The 23,218-nt window shown below is 40.6% G+C and overlaps 1 protein-coding gene across 1 annotated transcript in view; it reads right to left on the reverse strand.

The window, feature by feature from the left end:
- LOC126295950 (uncharacterized) overlaps window positions 1–19,368 on the reverse strand; it is an 87,157-nt gene extending 67,789 nt beyond the window's left edge. Inside the window, exons 1-2 of the mRNA XM_049988091.1 lie at window positions 19,362–19,368; window positions 16,500–16,672 (exon numbers count right to left, since the gene is read on the reverse strand). Of these exons, the coding sequence (XP_049844048.1) occupies window positions 16,500–16,672; window positions 19,362–19,368 (180 nt within the window). The remainder of the gene's footprint in view (window positions 1–16,499; window positions 16,673–19,361) is intronic.
- Window positions 19,369–23,218: the final 3,850 nt, after the last annotated feature.

Raw genomic sequence — 23,218 nt, forward strand, 5'->3', positions numbered from 1 at the left:
AATAGGATCGTTTATAAATAAATAAATCTTCTGCTACCAGTCACGATTTTTTCTTTATTATACTATTCGCACGACGCGTTTCGAGAAATAATTCCTATTTTCAAGTGCGTTTTTTTTTAAATGTGTGTTAAGCCATTTCTTTTGATGTTGTCAGTGTGTGTGAGTCTGCTTCATTTTGTTGACTTTTACTGTAATACATAAGCAACGCGATTTTTTGTTGGGTATCAATTCTTTCTGTGAGGTTAGTGGCTAAAGTTTGAGAACAATTTGTACTTACAGTTTTCTAATGGTCCATTTGTGTAGAGTCTCACACACACTTAACATCACACACAACTTGTACACTTTACACATCGAAAATATCTTATATAAACAAAACAGTTACAAAGATCTTCTTACAGGTAGTTCACAGAGATAACATTATAGGTCTTCCACAGATTATGATATGCTTTTGTACAGAGGTTATTTATCTTCACAATTTGGCTCATGAATTACTTATACTGATTTTACATTTGTGCTTATTTCTATGTTTTACTATTTTTATTCAAGTATACTATCGAAACATCTGAAGAAATTCACTGATTCACTTTCAAGTTTTTCATTTAATATTTTATCTTCATATTTTCTATATTGTGAATATATCTCCAGTTCTTCAAGCAAATCCATTTTATGTCCTTTATTTAGTCGGTGGAGTACTTTGACATTTTGCTCAATTTTTCCAAATGGGTGTCCTGTATTATGTATGTGTGTTGCTATTGCTGATGTAGTGTGTTTGTTGTGTGTGTATGCTCTAATGTCCTCTGTGTATCTGGTGTTGATATTTCACACAAATGGACCATTAGAAAACTGTAAGTACAAATTGTTCTCAAGCTTTAGCCACTAACCTCACAGAAAGAATTGATACCCAACAAAAAATCGCGTTTCTTATGTATTACAGTAAAAGTCAACAAAATGAAGCAGACTCACACACACTCATCAACAAAGGAGGTGGCTTACAAAACACTCGTTCGACCTATACTTGAGAATTGCTCATCAATGTGGGATCCGTACCAGATAAGGTTGATGGAGGAGATAGAGAAGATCCAAAGAAGAGCGGCGCGTTTCGTCACAGGGTTATTTGGTAACCGTGATAGCGTTACGGAGATGTTTAACAAACTCAAGTGGCAAACTCTGCAAGAGAGGCGCTCTGCATCGCGGTGTAGCTTGCTCGCCAGGTTTCGAGAGTGTGCGTTTCTGGATGAGGTATCGAATGTATTGCTTCCCCCTACTTATACCTCCCGAGGAGATCACGAATGTAAAATTAGAGAGATTCGAGCGCGCACGGAGGCTTTCAGCCAGTCGTTCTTCCCGCGAACCATACGAGACTGGAACAGGAAAGAGAGGTAATGACAGTGGCACGTAAAGTGCCCTCCGCCACACACCGTTGGGTGGCTTGCGGGGTATAAATGTAGATGTAGGTAGACTGACAACATGAAAAGAAATGGCTTAACACACATTTAAAAAACGCACTTGAAAATGGGAATTATTTCTCAAAACGCGTCGTGCGAATACTATAATAAATAAAAAATCGTGACTGGTAGCAGAAGATTTATTTATTTATAAACAAACCTATTGTATCTACAGTCGCAGGCTTTCAAAAACCATTTATAATGGATCAAATCAGATGATAAATATTTGACGTGGAGCACATAAATGAGAAAAAATTTTGGAAAGATTTGGAAATACGCTAAAAGCTTGTTGGAAGTTAATAAGTGTTCCATTATGAAACTATGAATGAGCGCAGTCTGGGTAATTTCCTAGTTTTTCACGCATCAAAATGTTTATCTGTGATACCTCCTGAACTACGTGACATACAATGATGTAACTTCGCAGATACATTCACTGATCAATGGCAATATTGTCTCCAAAATGTGTTGCGAGTAGAAGTGGTAGTAAATAAATAATAAATTAAAACATCACGACTGATGTTAAGTGTTAACTGTGCGTTGTTTTAAGCAGGGTCTAGTTTTTCATAATCTAAATGTTATGACATCGTATCTGCTGCACCATATATCGTACAATGATACTGTGTAATTTTATAAATACATTCAGCGGTATACGTGGATACTGTCTGCAAACTGTCTTGCGAATAGAGTCGGTAGTAAATAAACAATCAATTAAAACGTCATGTCTGATTCTGAAGTTTTATGGCACGAACAGCCAAAATGTAGTACGCGATAAACCTATTTCCTTTCATGATTTTGTGGGGGTTCCAGCGAGGAAAAGTTTCGTAAAGGTTTGAAATCATGTGTAAAGTTTGTTGGAAGTTGCTAAGTAGTCTCACTCTCAAAGTCAGTCAGTTACTCTGTCTCAAGCCAAATACACAGTTTCTAACTGTTTTGTTTCATTTTGCATAAGACGGAATTCCTCTTCCCATTTCGTAGCAAGGACGGGCGTAACAAGAAGAAGTGCAACACATCAAGATGAAGATGATGTGGTTCACTTCCCTTGGACCCCCATGTCGGCTGACTTAACGGGGGTTGCCAGGTATATCAATTTAGGCGAGATTGTCCCGAATTTCCATTTGAAAATCCGTCTCCCGATTAAACCATGTCGGGATATGTAAAAATCCCAATCAGACAAAAATGGACAATATTTTATGCAACATTATGATTCTATCTATCGCTTGAGCCTTCGTCCCGCAGGGTCAGCCATCGTTAATCGGATTTGGCATTTTAATGTTTAGGAGTGGCCGGATGCCCTTCGTGTCACCACCCTGTACCCCCGAGGACGGAATCAGTGTACCCCAACTGTCTGCGTCGAGTGTAATCCATGGAATAGTGCGAATGTGTGCAGATGTCTGCGTGCCGTGTAACTGAGGCGGAACATTGGGACCAGCCGGGTATTCACCTAGCAGGATGTGGAAAACAGCCTAAAAACCACATCCCGGCTGGCCGGCACATCGGTCCTCGTCGTTAATCCGCCGGGTGGATTCGACCCGGTGCCGGCGCGCCTACCCGAGTCCAAGAAGCAGCGCGTTAGCTCTCTCTACTTCAAATTGTTCATTGTGGATTTAAAAATGAGGGGCAGTCTTATGAAAGTTACTGAAATTTAAAACTCTCTTTTTAGTTTTGGCCAGAGACCTAAGCTGCCGAATCTGACTAACAGCCGTTGTTTACGAGTAGCGAGTCAGAAGTCGATCAATAACAGTGCTTAGTCACTCCCTGCACGAACAACTAAGTAGTATTGTGCAGCGTCCTCCACGAAACATTGTTTACAAATATGGATTCGTCATCAGACAGCGAACGAAACAAGTGTCGGTGCCGAAAAATAAACTGAAGCTGAAAACTATTTTCCATAGTGAATGAAGCACAGTTTTGCTTGTGGCTTCCAAAACGTAAAAATGATTATAATTATCATTGTACTGTGTGACCCTCCTATTTCAGTGTTACTCAAGGAGGCGCAAATGACGTTAAAAACACACAGAACTTCTATTCAACGCTCGACTTCAAAAACGCCGATACAAGTAAGCTCTCGTGGAAGTGTAAAGCAAGAAAAAGTAATAGCCGCGGAAGCAACCTTTGTGTTTGACTAAGTTAAACATAGCATGGTGATGTTTCTGTGGGTCGCAGCAATAGTTTTTCCCCGAAGTTTTTCCCAAATTCAAAAATGTGTAAGAAATATTTATGTGGACACACAAAAGCAACGAAAATTATTTCATCATTACTGGGCCCGTATTAAAAAGAGCGAAGAATGAAGCAATTGGACAATACTATTAATTATTTTGTTTCTTCGGATGCATCCACAAAAGACACTTTTAAAACCGTTCCACTGACAGTAAGTTATTTTCTCCTGAAGGAGATGTATGCGCAAAACGTCTCTCATTTTATAACAGTGATAATAAAACATCTGACTTAGCTGAGGCTGGAATCGAACGTGAGCTTAGCAAGCTTTTTCTTGTTGACAACGCATCTGTTAATTTTGCCAAGAATAAAATTCTATCGTAAATCTACGCAAAGGAAACGCAAACTTGATTGGAATAGCATGAACTGTCATCTCTTGAGTACCATCACGAAGCAAGAAAGCACTTAGAATATTGATGTAGGAGCCATTGTTATTTAGATATGTAATGAATTACATCGGTCTACTAAAAGACTCAGTGAACTAAACGAATTTTTTGCCCAGATGGACGGCGAATGACAGGAGATCAAACACGCTGGCGGTCGTGCAGCGAATAGTGAAAAACTTTGAACTCTCGCAGGAGTACACACCAAAATATGCAGCAACGTTTTCGAAAATGAATTATCTTTCGCATATTTGGGATCTATAATGAACATTGGTGGTTATTTTGCATTATTAAATGCAAAACTTAAACCTGGTGACGCGTTTGTAACAGTCTTACTTGACCTCATGAACCACTTTAGAACCTCTCTGAACCAAAGGAAGGAAGATCAGTTTCATGGCCCTGTGGTATCCTCAGTAGTCTCGAAGTCAGGAAGTGATGATCGTGAAAAAACTGAAAAGAGAAGTGGCCGATTATTTGCAGGGTGGTATAATCTAACTTGACAAACGATTTGACTTTGTAGAGAGCGAGTACAAAGCTCTCAAACAATTTTCATTAACAGGGAAACAGCGCTCAGTTTTAGAGTTCATAGAAGTGGCTTCTCAATATCTGCGGAAACCTGTTAAAAGTTGCCTCATTCCAATGTTTCTCCAAAAGAATGTTCAGCCTCATGGTGAACATTTGGCCAACAGAGATAAACCGTTTGTCAATGGCTACATTAAAAGCTGGAATAATGGTATTTACATGCGTGCAGTTCTGTCGTTTTCTCGACGGGGACCAATGGAAGATACAACTGACGGGGTTGAAAAGTGAGCAGAGAGATCAGCAAGATAAAATGCAGTGCTTTGTTAAACATTACTTTGCATTTTGGGTTTATGTGGTTTTTGTCTCAGTTTCGTAAAAAATTCCGATTTTGTTAAAAAAAACCTGGCGGCCCTTGACGTAAGGCCTAGTAACTTTTTCTCGTGGAGGTACAGTAATTAACCGTGTTTACGTAACACCACGCCCAAGAACACTGGAACAGCTCAGATAACGCATCACTGCAGCTGTGATGACCGCCGACAATACGTTGCTATTCACATGTCAGTCATATTTCCACATGCAACACTTTGGAAAATGTAGAGCTTTGAAAACGAATGAATCATTTATAGTGTCCCTGTAAATCCATTAACATTGCTACATGGCTTATCACACCACTAATAACTTGTTGAGTTTTCGGTTCTATTCACGCATAGTCATATTTGTAATTGTAACACATCGCAAAATATAGAGCTCTGGAGGCAAATGAATCATTTATAGTACCTCTGTATATTTATTAACCATCAGGATTTGTCAGGGCATTAAGAACTTTTAGCCTAGTTTTTAGTCTCAGTTTTTCTCTAAGATTTATCTTCACGGATTTGCATACAATTACAGGACTTACTTCTTAAATATCTGCTGTATATAAAAAGTTATTTACTCCGTACACACCGCTGCTTATTACGTGTTCGAAAACCAGAAAATAACACCACAGTTTAATATATAGCTACATCATTCTCTGCAAGCCACCTAATGGCGTGTGGTGGAGGGTACTTCTGGTACCACTAACTGATCCCCCACTACCGTGATCCACTCGCAAATATTGCGTGGCAATAATGATTGTAGGTTAGCCTCTGTATAAGCTCTAATTTCTCGAATTTTCTTATAGATTCTAACGCGAGATGGATATGGTGAGAAGTAATAAGATTTCTCCCTTTTCCCAGAAACTGCTCTCTCGAAATTTTAATAGTAGACCTTGCAACGCCGGCCAGTGGAATGTGTTGAGCATCTCCGCCACGCTCTCGCGCTGACTAAACGATTCCGTGGCGAAACGCGCCTCTCTGTGTCGGATATTTTCTTTCTATTCTATCAGTTCTACCTGCACACAGTTTTAATTTGAAGGCAGTTTCAGAATAGCGCTCATTTCGCTAAAGAGTGATAAATTAATACTGGAAACAAACCTTATGTTGTGCCAAATACATTTCTCCTAAGAGTGGCAGTCCAGCAAGATTTGCATGAGATCCTCTATAGAACTTGTAGAGCAGGAGAGAGGTACTGACAGACCCGAATGATGGTGGGTCATGAATCATGCCCGGATAGTTCAGCTGACAAGAACATTGCCTGCAAAGGACAAAGTCTGGTTTCCAGAACACTGTCCGATTCCCAATTCTATCACTTCTTAAAGAAGAGAAGTAATGAGTTTCACATCGGAGATTGGTGCAGCATCTAGTGCAAGGATCTGTATACCATAAATTTTTTCTCCAGTAGTGATTGAAATTTCTTCCTCCTCTGGGATTCAAATTCTTATCTTGCTATCGAATACCACCATACTAGCATGTTTTACTGCCCCAGCTACCGAAGCACTTTGGATGACATTCATTCAAAATGACGCCATTTGAGGAAATTAACTGACAGGATTGATGTTTCATGTTTCCTTTTTCACGAGTTTTACTGCCCCTATCGAGGCTAACCCCCTCCCCCATAGACCATGGACCTTGCAGTGGTGGGGAGGCTTGCGTGCCTCAGCGATACAGATAGCCGTACCGTAGGTACAACCACAACGGAGGGGTATCTGTTGTGAGGCCAGACAAACGTGTGGTTCCTGAAGAGGGGCAGCAGCCTTTTCAGTAGTTGCAGGGGCAACAGTCCGGATGATTGACTGATCTGGCCTTGTAACAATAACCAAAACGGCCTTGCTGTGATGGTACTGCGAACGGCTGAAAGCAAGGGGAAACTACAGCTGTTATTTTTTCCGAGGGCATGCAGCTTTACTGTGTGGTTAAATGATGATGGCGTCCTCTTGGGTAAAATATTCCGGAGGTAAAATTGTCCCCCATTCGGATCTCTGGGCGGGGACTACTCAGGAGGACGAAGTTATCAGGAGAAACAAAATTGGCGTTCTATGGATCGGAGAGTGGTAACACAGATCCCTTAAACGAACAGTTCGGTTAAGCAACATAAAAGGGAAATGGATAGATTACAATTAGGTATTGTGGGAATTAGTGAAGTACGGTTGGAGGAGTAACAAGACTTCTGGTCAGGTGAATACAGGGTTATAAATACAAAATGAAATAGGGATACTGCAGGAGTAGGTTTAATATTGAATAAAAAATAGAAGCACAGGTAAGCTACTACGAGCAGCATAGTGAACGCATTATTGTAGATAGACACGAAGCCCACGCCTACCACAGTAGCACAAGTTTATATGCCAACTAGGACCGCAGATGACGAAGAAATTGAAGAAACGTATGATGAGATAAACGAAATTATTCAGATACTGAAGGAAGAGGAAAATTTATTAGTCATGGGGGACTGGAATGCGATAGTACGAAAAGTAAGAGAAGGAAAGGTAGTAGGTGAATATGGAATGGGGGTAAGGAATGAAAGAGGAAGCTTCCTAATAGAATTTTGCACAGAGCATAACTTAATCATGGCTTGGTTTACGTATCATGAAAGAAGGCTGTATACGTGGAAGAGGCCTGGAGATACCTGAAGGTTTCAGATGGATTATATAATGGTAAGACAGAGATTTAGGAAACAGGTTTTAAATTGTATGACATTTCCAGGGGCAGATGTGGACTCTGTCACAATCTATTGGTTATGAACTGTAGATTAAAACTGAAGAAATCTAGTAAAAGGTGGGAATTTAAGAAGATGTGACGTGGATAAACTGAAAGAACCAAAGGTAGTAGGGAGATTTAGAGAGAGTATTAGGGAACGATTGATAAGAACAACAGGAAAGAAATACAGTAGAAGAAGAATGGGTAGCTTTGAGAGATGAAATAGTGAAGGTTGCAGAGGATCAAGTAGGTGAGAAGACGAAAACTAGTAGAAATCCTTGGATAAACGAAGGATACTGAATTTAATTGACGAAAGGAGAAAATATAGAAATACAGTAAATGAAGCAGGCAAAAAGGAATACAAACGTCTAAAAGTGAGATCGACAGGAAGTGCAAAATGACTAATCACGGATGGCTGGAGGACAAATGTAAGGATGTAGAGAATTATCTCACTAGGGGTAAGATAGATACTGCCTACAGGAAAATTAAAGAGACCTTTGGAAAAAAATGAACCACTTGTATGAATACCAAGGGTTCAGATGGAAAACCAGTACTAAGCAAAGAAGGGAAAGCAGGCCGTTGTACATGAAGGCAATATTATGGAGATGGAAGAGGACGTAGATGAAGATCAAATTGGAGTTATGATACTGCATGAAGAGTCCAACAGAGCACTGAAAGAGCTAAGTCGAAACAAGGCCCCAGGAGAAGACAACATTCCATTGGAAGTACTGATAGCCTTGGGAGAGCCAGCCACGACAAAACTCCACCGTCTGGTGAGCAAGATACATGAGATAGGCGAAATACCCTCAGACTTCAAGAAGAATATAATAATTCCAATCCCAAAGTAAGCAGGTGTTGACAGATGTGAAAATTACCGAACTATCAGTTTAATAAGCCACAGCTGAGAAATACTAACACGAATTCTTTAAAGACGAACCGAAAAAGTGATAGAAGCCGACCTCGGGGAAGATTAGTTTGGATTCCGTAGAAATGTTCGAACACGTGAGGCAATACTGCCCCTACGACTTATCTTAGAAGACAGATTAAGGAAAGGAAAAACCTACATTTCTAGCACTTGTAGACTCAGAGAAAGCTTTCGGCAATGTTGACTGGAATACTCTCTTTCAAATTCAGAAGGTGGCAGGGGTCAAATACAGGGATCGAAAGACCATTCACAATATGCACAGAAACCAGATGGCAGTTGTAAGAGTAGAGGTGCATGAAAGGGAATCAGTGGTTGGAAAGGGAGTGAGACAAGATCGTAGCCTCTCCCCGATGTTATTCAATCTGTATATTGAGCAAGCAGTAAAGGAAAGAAAAGAAAAATTTGGAGTAGGAATTAAAATCCATGGAGAAGAAATAAAAACTTTGAAGTTTGCCGATGACACAATAATTCTGTCAGAGACAGCAGTTGAACGGAATGGACTGTGGCTTGATAGGAGGATATCAGATGAACATCAACAAAAGCAAAACGAGGATAATGGAATGTAATTGAATTAAATAATTCTGAGGGAATTAAGTTAGTAAATGAGACAATTAAAGTAGTAGATGAGTTTTGCTATTTGGGGAGCAAAATAACTGATGATGGTCGAAGTAGAGAGGATGTAAAATGTAGACTGGTAATGGCAAGGAAAGCGTTTCTGAAGAAGAAAGTTTGTTAACACTGAGTGTAGATTTAAGTGTCAGGACGTCTTTTCTGAAAATATTTGTATGGAATGTAACAATGTATGGAAGTGAAACATGGACCGTAAATAGTTTAGACAAGAAGAGAATAGAAGCTTTCGAAATGTGGTGCTACAAAAGAATGCTGAAGATTAGATGGGTAGATCACGTAACAAATGAGGAGATACTGAATAGAATTTGGGAGAAGAGGAATTTGTGGCACAACTTGACTAGAAGGGATTGGTTGGTAGGACATATTCTGAGGCATGAAGGGATCACCAATGTAGTATTGGAGTGCAGCGTGGAGGGTAAAAATCGTAGAGAGAGACCAAGAGATGAATACACTAAGCAGATTCAGAAGGATATAGGCTGCAGTAGGTACTTGGGGATGACGAAGCTTGCACAAGATAGAGTAGCATGGAGAGCTCCATCAAACCAGTCTCTGGACTGAAGACCATAACAACAACAACAAAGAGGCTAAACAGACCAAGATAAAGTCCTCAAAAAATATCACAAGTATCGTACTAGGGACTTCAACGTTAGACAGCTGCAGTTTTAAACATTAAATTATTGAGGCTATTAAGGGATCACGGTGAGGAACGCGTATGGTACCAAATCTAAGTAGAACACTCTGGCCCCACCTCCCCTGCTCGACAGGGTTTCTCCCATGGCCAGTAAGCTCTTTCTCGTACATACCCCAACTCTACCACGTTCTTATTATTACAGTTATTTAGCTAATTACATGTTCCGTTCAACATTTGAACGATGCTTTTGGCGAAATTACGTGGAACGAGTCAGTTTACAGGATACACTAGTCTATACATGATTAGTATTAACATTAATGAACCCATTATTATTTTAGTTCTACTTATGCAACTAATTACTTAATATTTTTAACTGGCAATCAAGTTTTAAATAAAAATTCGTCAAAGGAACAGAAGGAGTTTTCCAAGAAATATAATTTTAAATTAGCTTCAAAACTTGCTTCATTGCCTGTCAGATATTTTATGTTACTGGGCAAATGATCAAAAATTGTTCTTGCTGCATACTGATCTCCTTTCTGTTACTTACAGCTTTTACAATGGATAGTAAGTCATTTTCCCTATAATGTTGTAGGTATGTACATCACTGTTCTTCATAAATTTTGATGGATTATTTATGACGAATTTCGTTAGTGAATATATATATTGTGAAGGCGCAATTAAAATGCGTTGCTTCTTGAAGAGGTACATGACATCCGTGGGTGAACGTTACATACTTATTATTCACACTGCTCGCTTTTGTGACCATAATTCTTGCTTTCTAAGAGATGAGTTACACCAGAAAATTATTCTGTGCTACATTGAATGGAAATGTACAAAATATATCTGGAAGTTGATTTACTTGTTTCCAACATTAGCATTTGTGCAAAGAGCAAAATTACCTGAATTGAATTGTTTGAAAAGCTCAGTAACAGCTCGAGTTTTCATCCTTATGGAAATCCAAAAATTTGGAGCATGCTACCGTATTTGCTGACCCTCCTCACGTCCTACATCAGTTGACTTTATTTGTTGTATAGAGCAGAATGTAGTGTGGGTTTTCTTTCAAAATTTAGGGAGAGTCCACTTAATAGCTCTTTGGAAAGTATCATTTATCAACTCTTCTGTTGCTTTCTCTCTAATGGGGTTTACTACAACACTAGTATCATCTGCAAAAGTACCAATTTTGATTGTTCATTCACATATACGTCTATTCACATACAAGGAATAGGAGAGGACCCAGAATTGAACCCTCTGGGAATCCCTTTGTGATTTTTCCCCAGTCACTAAAATTTCCTACCCTTTCGACATTGTTTGAATTCTTCAGCACAACCTTTTGTATTCTGTTTGTTCAGTATTAGTCAAATTAGCTGTGTATAAGGCCATAAATTCCATCAAACATGAGTTTTTCTAAAAGAGTAACATGATCCACACAATGCCTTGGAAAGACCACAAAAAAGAACCAAATGGCAAAATTTTATAATTTAAGGTTTATACTATTTGACGAATAAATGTATAAATAGCCTTCTCATTCGAGCAACCTTTCTGGAATTCAAACTGTGATAAGCTAAGTAAATTGTTTCCACTTAAGAGTGCGACTACTCTTGAGTACATTACTTTTTCGAATATTTTGGAAAAAGATGTCAGTATGGAAACTAGATGATAATTATTTAAGTCTGTCTTGTCACCTTCATTATGAATTGTTATGAAGTGGTTTAATAACTGCAAACTTTAACCTGTCTGCAAAATTTCCATTTGCCATTGAATTATTGCGTATATCACTAAGGACATTACTTATTAAGTAGTAACTACTTTTCAGAATTCTGTCTGAAATTCCATCAGCTCCACAAGAGCTTTTGTTTATAGATTTATTATAATTGTGTTAATTTCAGTGAAGAATGTTGGTGTTACATCTAGTTGCTTAAAGTTTTGTGGAATGATATTTTTAACATAATCTCTTGCTTCTTCAATTGAACCATTTTCTACTACGTTTAGAAAGTGATTGTTAAAAGTGTTTGCAGCTTGTGAATTATCAGTCACTACATTGGCATTTAGTATTTGTATTATCGAACTTTGTACACTGACTGGCTATCCTGTCTTCCACTTGAAAATGCCCTGTACAGTTTTAATTTTTTTATCGACATTATTTATTTATGTCATGATTTGCATACTTCTGGACATCTTAATGACTTCCCTTAAAAATGCTACAGTATTTTTTTGCAAGTTGCAATTACTCTGGCCTTTACATCAATTTCCCTCTTCCTCTTACATGGAATATTAATCCCCTTAGTTACCCACAGCATACTTTTTTAAATTTGTATACTGGATAATTGTTTAGGAAAGCAACTTTCAAATATTAACACTAATTGGTTATGGAATAAACTCAATTTGACTTCAGCATCTCTTTCTACATATACTTCACCCCATACCATCCCTTTTGGCTGCCTCTTAACACATCATATCCTTTCTTATTAATAAGTTTTACTGCTTTGTATGAACCTGCCTCAGAGTTGTCATACTGTTTATTTACATTAATTGCACATCATCATGAAATAGTCCATTAGCAGTTGGGTACACATTAATTGTTTCCACCTTAGTACAGTTCATAAAAATTTTATCAATCAGTGTACTGCTATTTTGTTGTACACAGGATGGAAAATTGACTAATGAAGTTAGACTGAAATACTAAAATAATAATTCTAGTTGATTTTTGCTGTCCATATCTTTCAATAAATCTACAGTGAAATCTCCAAAAACTACTAACTGTGGCGTTTTGTCTGACATGTAGCTCAAAATGCATTTAGATTTTTCATAAATAACAGAAAGTTTTGTAGAGGGGATCTGTAGATTGTTGCAATTATCAGAGAAGTATTTTGCAATAACAACTCAGAAGCACGTGCTTCAAGGATCTAGTCAATACAAAAACTTTTTGTTTCAACATTTTTATCTGAGTTCAACCTTTACATATGTTGAAACTCCTCATTTTTCCATATAAACTCGACAAGAAAATGGTGCAAGTCTACAATCTCTGATATATTAAACTTCTCCACACCCGTGGCTACATAACATCTATCACTTCACAATTTTCCACCTCTTCTACGCATGCAGTAAAGTCATGTCCTGTTTTTCAACCTTCAATGTTCTGATGAAACAAATTAATTTTATTTTTCTGGAAATCGTTACATGTATTGTGGTCTTGTACTGCTCTGTTTATTTCAGTACTCTCTGTCTGTAACCTGACAGTGACATAAAACAATGTATCCCTTTCATTCCTTTAATCACTCGGATTCTGACTTGTGTGCTTGTGGCCCCCGTTACACTTGCTGCAAGTTGCTCAATTAATCTTCCCTTTCTTCTCATTTTCAGCTGCAGGCCATGATTAGTATATCCCCATCGACCAATTGTAGCGAAAGGCGTCCCACAGGTATGAGACTTTGTTTCAGTCAAAAGCAATTCGTTCAGCTCTTTGTTCACACAACAAGCTGCCACGTTAATACAAGGCTGGTCACGTCACTGGAAAACCTCTACAAACCCCAGATGAGTATGTGCTGTTGCTGCTTCTATGTCCTCTAAATCACCTTTAATGCTATATTCTAAGTTGCTAGTCACGCTATTTCCTGCTCCTCCTACAATAAGTACCTTGCCCTTGCCATCGAAATTTCTGCAAAAGCCTCTATGGTATCTGTCACATGGATACTATTGGCACTATAGCAGGTCGCTGTAAGTTGACCCCTGTCAGTTGCAGTAGGCTGGGCGTAGCAGCTTTGGGCGTCTGCTACATCGTATCACGTCACGTAATTTTATAAACTGTCTGTAGCAATGCTTCAGTGTTGCTGAAGCACTTTAGACTACTATTGCTTTCAGTTCGAGCCACTGGCACCTGTCAGGCATCACCTTGCGCTGATTGTGCTACAGATTTCACGATGTTTGTTACCTGGTGTTATACACCTGGCTTTTCCTGTAGAGATTGGCCTACACCTCTCCAATGACTACTTCTAAGAGCAAGACTCATTTCTTTCTGCGTGACTTTTCTACCGATCTGTCCGTAAAGTCGTTAGAATGAATCTGGTACACCCAATCAATCTCAAAAACTGGTTGAGGATCTATCTCTACTTCAGATAAAAAGACAAACTGATTGCTAACTGGAATTTGTGATTTCTAAGATTTCCCCCTTTTCTCTATTACTTGTGACCTTGTCCAGGCTCCCATTGTCTCTTTCCTCCTTCAACTTATCTAATTCAAAATATACCATTTCTAATTCTGCCTCGAGTGCACAAATCTTTGTCGCCTGTTCCACGATTTTCTTGTCTGGCCTACATAATCTACAATTCCAAAGAAAAGCATCATCTGAACTTTTTTAGCTTCTGTGTTCCATATTTTTAGTGAAACATCAACCTACTGTCCTGACATGTTTATCCCATACCAGTTAGGCTATGGCAACATTCACATTTGTCACACATGACACTAGTCTTAACAGTTAACTGATAAGCACTACAACACACATAAGCTGCAATAAAGTAATAATCAGTAAATACTTATCTTTCAGTGAGTTGTTCAGCTAACCTCTAAGTGTCAGTAATACATAGAGTAACATGATCAAAGTTCATTGAACATAGGAAGTTCCTGACACGAAGTGAATGAAAACTATAAAAAGATAATATCTTCTAACAACACTCGTAAACTATGCAAACAGAAAATTACCCAAAGCACTATAAAGCATCCAAGACAGAACTTAGCGATTATACGACGAGAAGAATTTATTACAGCTCTCACTTGCTGGCTGCTCAGCTCGACACAGGCAGATATCTACAGTTGCACTTCCATTCCCACCAGACGCTCCTCCCAACAGCTCTCACTACTTGGCAGCTGAGAAATCCATAAGATGAGACCTAATGGGTCCATTCCGAACCCTAACCGATACACACTCTTGCAGCTCGTTGACTACTGAGCTTCAAGAGGCAGTGTTCTCCTCATGGCTAGACAGTTACACTACCATTCCCACCAGACGCTCCTACTAACAGCTCTCACTAGCTGGCAGCTGAGATCTTCATAAGATGATACTGAATGAGTCCATTCCGAACCCCAACCGATACACGCCCCAGCAGATGGTTGGCTACTGAGCTCCAAGAGGCAATGTTCTCCTCATGGCTAGACAGTTACACTGCCGTCCCCACCAGATGCTCCTACTAACAGCTCTCACTAGCTGGCGACTGAGACCCTCATAAGATGAGACTGAATGAGTCCATTCCGAACGCCAACCGATACACACCCCTGCAACTCCCACCTGCTGGTTGCTAAGCTCCTCCTCATTAGAATGCTCCTCCTGGCTGGAAAGGATTCCTCTCATCGCCTGTAGGCCTTCCCTCGTGCCCAGCGATGCCCACTACACTCCTATTATTAGTTCCCACCTGTTGGCTACCGAGCTCCACACAAGCAGTGTTCTCCCCACAGCTAGACAGTTGCACTGCCATCCCCACCAGACGCTCCTGCTAACACCTCCCACTAGCTGGCAGCTGAGACCTTCATAAGATGAGAGTGAATGAGTCCATTCCGAACTCCAACCGATACACACTCTTGCAGCTCGTTCGCTACCGAGCTCCAAGAGGCAGTGTTCTCCTCATGGCTAGACAGTTACACTGTCATCCCCACCAGACGCTCCTATTGACAGCTCTCATTAGCTGGCCGCTGAGACCTTCACAAGATGACACTGAATGAGTACATTCCGAACGCCAACCGATACACACCCCTGCAACTCCCACCTGCTGGTTGCTAAGCTCCTCCTCATTAGAATGCTCCTCCTGGCAGGAAAGGATTCCTCTTATCGCCTATAGGCCTTCCCTCATGCCCAGCGATGCCCATTACACTCCTATTATTAGTTCCCACCTGTTGGCTACCGAGCTCCACAGAAGCAGTGTTCTTCCCACAGCTAGACAGTTGCACTGCCATCCCCACCAGACGCTCCTGTTAACACCTCCCACTAGCTGGCAGCTGAGACCTTCATAAGTTGAGACTGAATGAGTCCATTCCGAATCCCAACCGATACACGCTCCTGCAGATGGTTGGCTACTGAGCTCCAAGAGGCAGTGTTCTCCCCACGGCTAGATAGTTCCACTGCCGTCCGCACCAAACGCTCCTACTAACAGCTCTCACTAGCTGTCAGCTGAGACCTTCATAAGATGAGACTGAATGAGTCCATTCCAAACCCCAAGTGATACACACTCCTGCAGATTGTTGGCTACCAAGCTCCAAGAGGCAGTGTTCTCCCCACGGCTAGACAGTTCCACTGCCGTCCCCACCAGATGCTCCAACTAACAGCTCTCACTAGCTGTCAGCTGAGACCTTCATAAGATGAGACTGAATGAGTCCATTGCGAACCCCAACTGATACACACTCCTGCAGATTGTTGGCTACCGAGCTCCAAGAGGCAGTGTTCTCCCCACGGCTAGACAGTTCCACTGCCGTCCCCACCAGATGCTCCAACTAACAGCTCTCACTAGCTGTCAGCTGAGACCTTCATAAGATGAGACTGAATGAGTCCATTCCGAACCCCAACTGATACACACTCCTGCAGATTGTTGGCTACCGAGCTCCAAGAGGCAGTGTTCTCCCCACGGCTAGACAGTTCCACTGCCGTCCCCACCATGCTCCTGCTGACAGCCCTCACCGGCTGGCTGCTGCGGCCCTCCCAGCTGCAGCCCTCACCTGCTCGTCCTCGGCAGAAGGCTCCCTGCTGGACAGGCTCCCTGCCGCTCCAGCGCCCAGCCAGTGCCCCCGCAGCGCGGCGCAGCCCTGCACCAGAGCCAGCTGCCTCCGGAGCTCGCCCGCCTCCGAGTGCGCCTCCTGCGCCTCCCTGCGACGCGCCTCCAGTGCTGTCTCTGTGGACACACGTCACCAGTTTGGGTTTGTGGCAGCCTCTAACGTTACCACTGCTCTTTCTTAGCTCACTTATGGCAGTCTTCAATAACGGTTCACGAGACTTCCTTTATTAGAAGACATTTCGAAAAGAATCATCCAGTTTAATAAGACTACATGTCCTATATGAATGAAGATACAAGTGTGGGGTGAATTTTAATCTAAGCATCGAACCTGAAAGTTCACCTTGGCGCCAGTTGTTAAGTTGCTGGTTCTTGTGGCTGCTGGTAGAGGTCTCTCTGGTGCAGCTAGCTCATTCACTTGTTCTTTCGCTCATCCGCTTCTTCTTTAGGCCGGTATTACAATATCAAATTTCTTTGTCAAAGATTTGATCAAAGATATGATCAAATATTCCGTCAAATATATTTGACAAAGATCTTTGACCTAGCGCTAGAAGGGCTTTTACACTGTCATCATATTTTTCGTCAAAGTTCAAATTGGCTGACAACGACTTGTTATTAACCGCAGCAGTTGCATGTACTACAATTGTACTGTGTGCACATGCGGAAGAGAAGTAGGGGGGGGAAATGGAAACATACCTGGGTGAAGCTGTGGGGTTTAAGACGACACGATAAAAGCATTCAACAAAACTTGTTACCTGAGCTTATAGTGGAGGACGTCAAGTCGTACATCAATTACTTAAGAATGGATGAGCATACCTTTCTGTATGTGCTCAGTGAAGTGTAACCTCATATCACAAAGCACAATTTTCACTTAAGAACTGCTACATCTGCAAAAGACAGGCTCACTGTAACATTCCGATTCCTTGCTACAGGAGAGGGTTAGGTTAGGTTAGGTTAGGTTTGATCAGGTCAGGTCAGGTCTCCAATCTTCTTAATCTGTTTTTGTATTCAGGGTGTCTCAAGTGGTAAGACGCCTCATCAGCTTCATACATCTCTATTAATTTTGTAGTTGTCGGCACACACCAATTGTATTTGCCGGTAATGTTTATAAAAACATTACAGACGACAGAACGCTGCAGCGATGCTAGCGCTTCATGTGGAAACATGTCACATTGCAGTGAACAGAAGACAAGCGACTTTTTTGATCAAATCTACAGCGAGGCCCTAGATTTAATGAAATATTGGACGACATTTGACGAAGTACCCTATTACACCATCAAATTTCTTTGACAAAGATTTTTGAGAAAGATATTTGACAAAGACATCTGAGTGTGTAATACCGGCCTTACCCCTGTCAAGATGGCGATAACAAAGCAAAGCAACAAAGGCATTTTGCGTTCTCTGTTTCAACAGAGACAATTCAGTTACATTTGTGCCGCGTGATTTGGGGCGATGATGGCACAAGGAGAAATCCGCAGATTGTCTCTGCGTGCCCGTTGACGACGTACAGTGCATTCAGTTGAGTTTTGCTTGTATTCCATAACAGCGTAAACGTAGTGTCAACCGAGAGTCAGCCATTTCTCATGTGTCTGTCCTTTTGTGAGAACGTTGGTGTTACAAATAGTACAGGTCTCAATGGCTACAAAAGTCTTCTTAATGATCATGAACAACAAGGTTGTTGTTCTGTAGCAATTTGTGTTCAGCCTTTAGAGAAAGTACTGACTGCCTGTGGAGATGCTGTGCGTAGACGTACCCACGCGACGTGTACCCACTGTATGCTTATGACAGCTATGGTGACGGCGCATCTTATGCCAACCTGTTATTTTACTTCTATGCGATTCAATGAACCAATTTTTATGAAAATTTACACAACGATGATACAGAATAATAGTAGTTCATAAATTCCATTTCAAGTAAATATCCTTAATAGTTCCCATATACAGAAAGTTGCTTAAAACCCAAAATCTCCCGTAATAAATAACAATTCTGCGTTTACATCCAGTTAAAACTGCACATGGAGTGAAGAATGAATCTTGAATTTGTGAGTAATTAAGATTATTTGAGATTGCGCTTAAAGTGTATTAGGGGACTAGGTCACTTTTACTGAGTGGAAGTTATAATGGAAAAACAGTCAGAACGTCCACTGGAGAAGTAATATCTTTATTCTTGTTCTCAAAACGCGCCAAGAGATGGTTAACTGAAGTTCATCGAACTTTTTTGAGAACAGATTTTGCCAGTAGATGTAAATTTTATTTAATTCTTAGTGATTGATCAGATAGAGAGCTTACTATGGAAAACGCTACGTTTTAAGTAATTTTCTGCATCTCACAAGCCAGAAAATGAATTGCGTGGAGTATAGTACAGAGGAGCCGTAATCCAGTCACTAGAAAGTAGCGTTGTGTCATCTGCAGAGGGTCTAAAAACTTCAGCAATAAGTTGGAAAAATGCATTTGGTAAGGAACTATGTTATCGTAGACATTTTCAATAATATCGTATTCGAATAAGGTAGCTGGATACTTACGTAGCTCGTGGTCTTGCTGTAGCGTTCTCGCTTCCCGCGCTTGGGGTCCCGCGTTCGATTCCCGGCGGTGTCAGGGATTTTCCCTGCCTCGAGATGACTGGGTGTTGTTGTGTCGTCTTCATCATCATCATTCATTTCCAATACGGTCGGAGGAAGGCAATGGGAAACCACCTCCACTACGACCTTGCCTAGTACAGCGGTGTAGGTCTCCCGCATCGTCCCCTACGCTCCTCGGAGTATGGGACCTCATCATCATCACTTTGATGACGTGAAATCTCCATTTCTTACCACTCATCGTAGAACTGCGCGATATATTACGTAGACGTAGCTCAGAGGCATCACATCGATACTAAGTAATGAACTGTGTAGTATTTTGGGGAACATACAGAACTGATGTACACTGTGTGAGATTTAAGATGTTAGTAAATCGATTATGTCGGCAGAGAGTCGTGATTTCCACATAGATACTGACTGTTAATATGACTGTGCCATGAGTGATAATTCTATCAACAGTGCACCAGAAACAAGTACTTGCAGTTATGGCACCGGCTTGCAAACATTTTTGACTTCATATTTTAAAATACAACTTAGTTATTCTTCACGTAACTTATATCAATTAGTATGGAACTTAATACCGAGGTTTGCGATGAAGTAGCAAATATGACGCATCCGAGAGAGGCATGTAATTGCAGTCAGGTTTTCGCAGTTTCTCTTGACAGGTACTTTGCATGTCTCCGTAGACCAGACAGCAGGAGGTGTGGAACTCACTGAGGTAAGTGAAACAATCTTGCAGAACGTTGTCCGAAAGTGACAGCTAGCAAACCACACAGCCGCCATATGCACAATTTTGTAAATTCTCTCTGCGCTTGGAGTACACCAATATTGTATCTGCTTGCATGTAAAAGCTACTTCATTATAAAATCGGATGATTCTTTTGAAAATAGAAACTTTGTAGCCCTATGCGTAAGTTAAAATTCGCGACAAGCTTCTGTCTTCTTTCATGTAGAAGATACAGTCTTGTGAAATCGGACGCGTCTTCTTGAAACACCCCGTATTTTGAACAGTTTTTGTTTGTGAAGTCTTGTTGTCTCACTTTTTCAGAAAAGCACTCTAATTTTTTGTTCGTAGTTGTTGCTGTCGCTGGAATAAAGAGTGCATGAACTGTGTGCAGTTGCGCTAGATCAAAAGTTATTTAATAAATTGTATCAATTAAGAAATAAAAGCTTCCAAAACATCGCCTTTAGACTGCGTGCAGACTATTTATTATTCGATGAGTGTTCGGGATAGTTCATCATCAAGAGTCTGACAGGTGATGTAATAACCAAAATTATGTGGCTATATTCACACTCGGCAGGTCAGACAATATAAGGGGGTGATCCAAAAGTTTCCGCCTGAGGGCGTTCCTGTTACGTATATGCAACGTAACGAAACACCAATGCGGGTATACAAGGTGTAACAAAAATGTACATCATAAATTGCAGGACACATTTCTCACAGGTAGACGATGAAGTTGTATTTTATAAACATCGGTCTGGAAACGCTTTGTTGCTATGTTGCACCTCATTTTCTCCAACTCATTATTAACGGGAACACACAAGAACAGAACGTTAGAATCCAGGGGAAAAGGCACTTTTTGTGACGTCTGGCTATGTTGTGCATCACCAGTGTTCTGCTTTACATGTCCCTGCTCCCATGCGATGTACGTCATCTGTTTGACCGATCGGTACGACCTTTGCAAGCACATGGATACTACGTAGGGTTAACCACAGACTTGGCTCCAGCAATGGCAGTGCACACAAATAACAGAGAAGGCAGATGCCCGTTTGATGTATGGGTTACCTGAGCGCAATGACGCTAGCACTCAACATTTGTATCGGGGGAGAGATAGTTAAGTAACATAATTTCTTCGCCTACGTGAGAGGAATTAGTCCTGCCGTAAAGTTCTTTTACACACTGTGTAAGAACAGACATGTGCGTAGGGGATTAGTATGGTACTCCTGTCTTTCCGACGTGCGTGCAACAAATGCGAGAACGTGAATTATTGCACGGTTATTACGCTATTGACCATTAAAATTTCTACATTCGATGTTAACAAATTCCTCTTCTTCAGAAATGCGTTCCTCGCCATTGCCAATCTACATTTTATATCCTCTCTACTTCGACCAATATCAGTTATTTTGCTCCCCAAATAGCTTTAAGCGTCTCATATCCTAATCTAATTCCCGCAGCATCACCCGACTTAATTCGACTACATTCCATTATTCTCGTTTTACCTTTGTTGATGTTCATCTTATATCCTCCTTTCAAGACCATGTCCATTCCGTTCAGCTGCTCTTCCAACTCCTTTGCTGCCTCTGACAGAATTACAATGTCATCGGTGAACCTGAAAGTTTTTATTTCTTCTCCGTGGATTTTAATTCCTAATCCAATTTTTTTTGTGTTTTTTGTTTCCTTTACTGCTTGCTCAATATACAGTTTGAATAACATCAGGGACAGGCTACAACCCTGTCTCACTCCCTTCCCAACCATTGCTTCCCTTTCATGTCCCTCGACTCTTATAACTGCCATCTGGTTTCTGTACAAATTGTAAATAGCCTTTCGCTCCCTGTATTTTACCCCTGCCACCTTCAGAATTTGAAAGAGAGTATTCCACTCAACATTGTCAAAGCTTTCTCTAAGTCTACAAATACAAGAATCATAGATTTGCCTTTCCTTAATCTATTTTCTAAGATAAGCCGTAGAGTCAGTGTTGACTCACGTGTTCCAACATTTCTACGGAATACAAACTGATCTTCCCCGACGTCGGCTTCTACCAGTTTTTCCATTCGTCTGTAAAGAATTCGTATTAGTATTTTGCAGCAGTGGCTCATTAAACTGATAGTTCGGTAATTTTCACATCTGCCAACACCTGCGTTCTTTGGGACTGGAATTATTATATTCTTCTTGAAGCCTGAGAGTATTTCGACTGTCTCATACCTCTTGCTCATCAGATGGTAGAGTTTTCTCAGGGCTGGCTCTCTCAAGGATGTCAGCAGTTCTAATGGAATATTGCTATTCCTGTGGCCTTGTTTCGACTTAGATCTTTCAGTGCTCTGTCAAACTCTTCACGCAGTATCATATCTCCCATTTCATCTTCATCTACATTCTCTTCCATTTCCGTAATATTGTCCTCAAGTACATCGCCCTTGTATAGAGCCTCTATATACTCCTTCCACCTTTCTACTTTCCTTTCTTTGCTTAGAACTGGCTTTCCATCTGAGCTCTTGATGTTCATACAAGTGGTTCTCTTTTCTCCAAAGGACTCTTTGATTTCCCTGTAGGCAGTATCTGTCTTACCCCTAGTGAGATAAGCTTCTACATCCTTACATTTGTCCTCTGGCCATCCCTACTTGGCCATTTTGCATTTCCTGTCAATCTCATTTTTGAGACGTTTGTATTCCTTTTTGCCTGCTTCATTTACTTCATTTTTATATTTTCTCCTTTCATCAATTAAATTCAATATCTCTTCTCTTACCCAAGCATTTCTATCAGCCACCGTCTTTTTACCTACTTGGTCCTCTGCTACCTTCACTATTTCGCCTCTCAAAGCTACCCATTCTTTTTCTACTGTATTTCTTTACCCCATTCTTGTCAGTCATTCCCTAATGCTCTCCCTGAAGCTCTATACAATCTCTGGTTCTTTCAGTTTATCCAGATCCCATCTCCTCATATTTCCATCTATTCGCAGTTTCTTCAGTTTTAATCTACAGTTCATAACTAATAGATTGTGGTCAGAGTCCACATCTGTCCCTGGAAATGACTTAAAATTTAAAACTTGGCTCCTGAATCTCTGTCTTACTATTATATAATCTACCTGAAACCCTCTAGTATCTCCAGGCTTCTTCCTTGTATACAACCTTCTTTTATGATTCTTGAATCAAGTGTTAGCTATGATAATGTTATGCTCTGTGCAAAATTCTACCAGGCGGCTTCCTCTTTCATTCCTTACTCCCATTCCATATTCACCTACTACGTTTCCTTCTCTTCCTTTTCCTACTGCAGAGTTCCAGTCACCCATGACTATTAAATTTTCGTCTCCCTTCACTATCTGAATAATTTATTTTATCTCATCACATATTTCATCAATCTATCCGTCATCTGCGGAG

This window comes from Schistocerca gregaria, chromosome 1, assembly GCF_023897955.1.
Source record: "Schistocerca gregaria isolate iqSchGreg1 chromosome 1, iqSchGreg1.2, whole genome shotgun sequence".
In the NCBI taxonomy this organism is placed as follows: domain Eukaryota; kingdom Metazoa; phylum Arthropoda; class Insecta; order Orthoptera; family Acrididae; genus Schistocerca; species Schistocerca gregaria.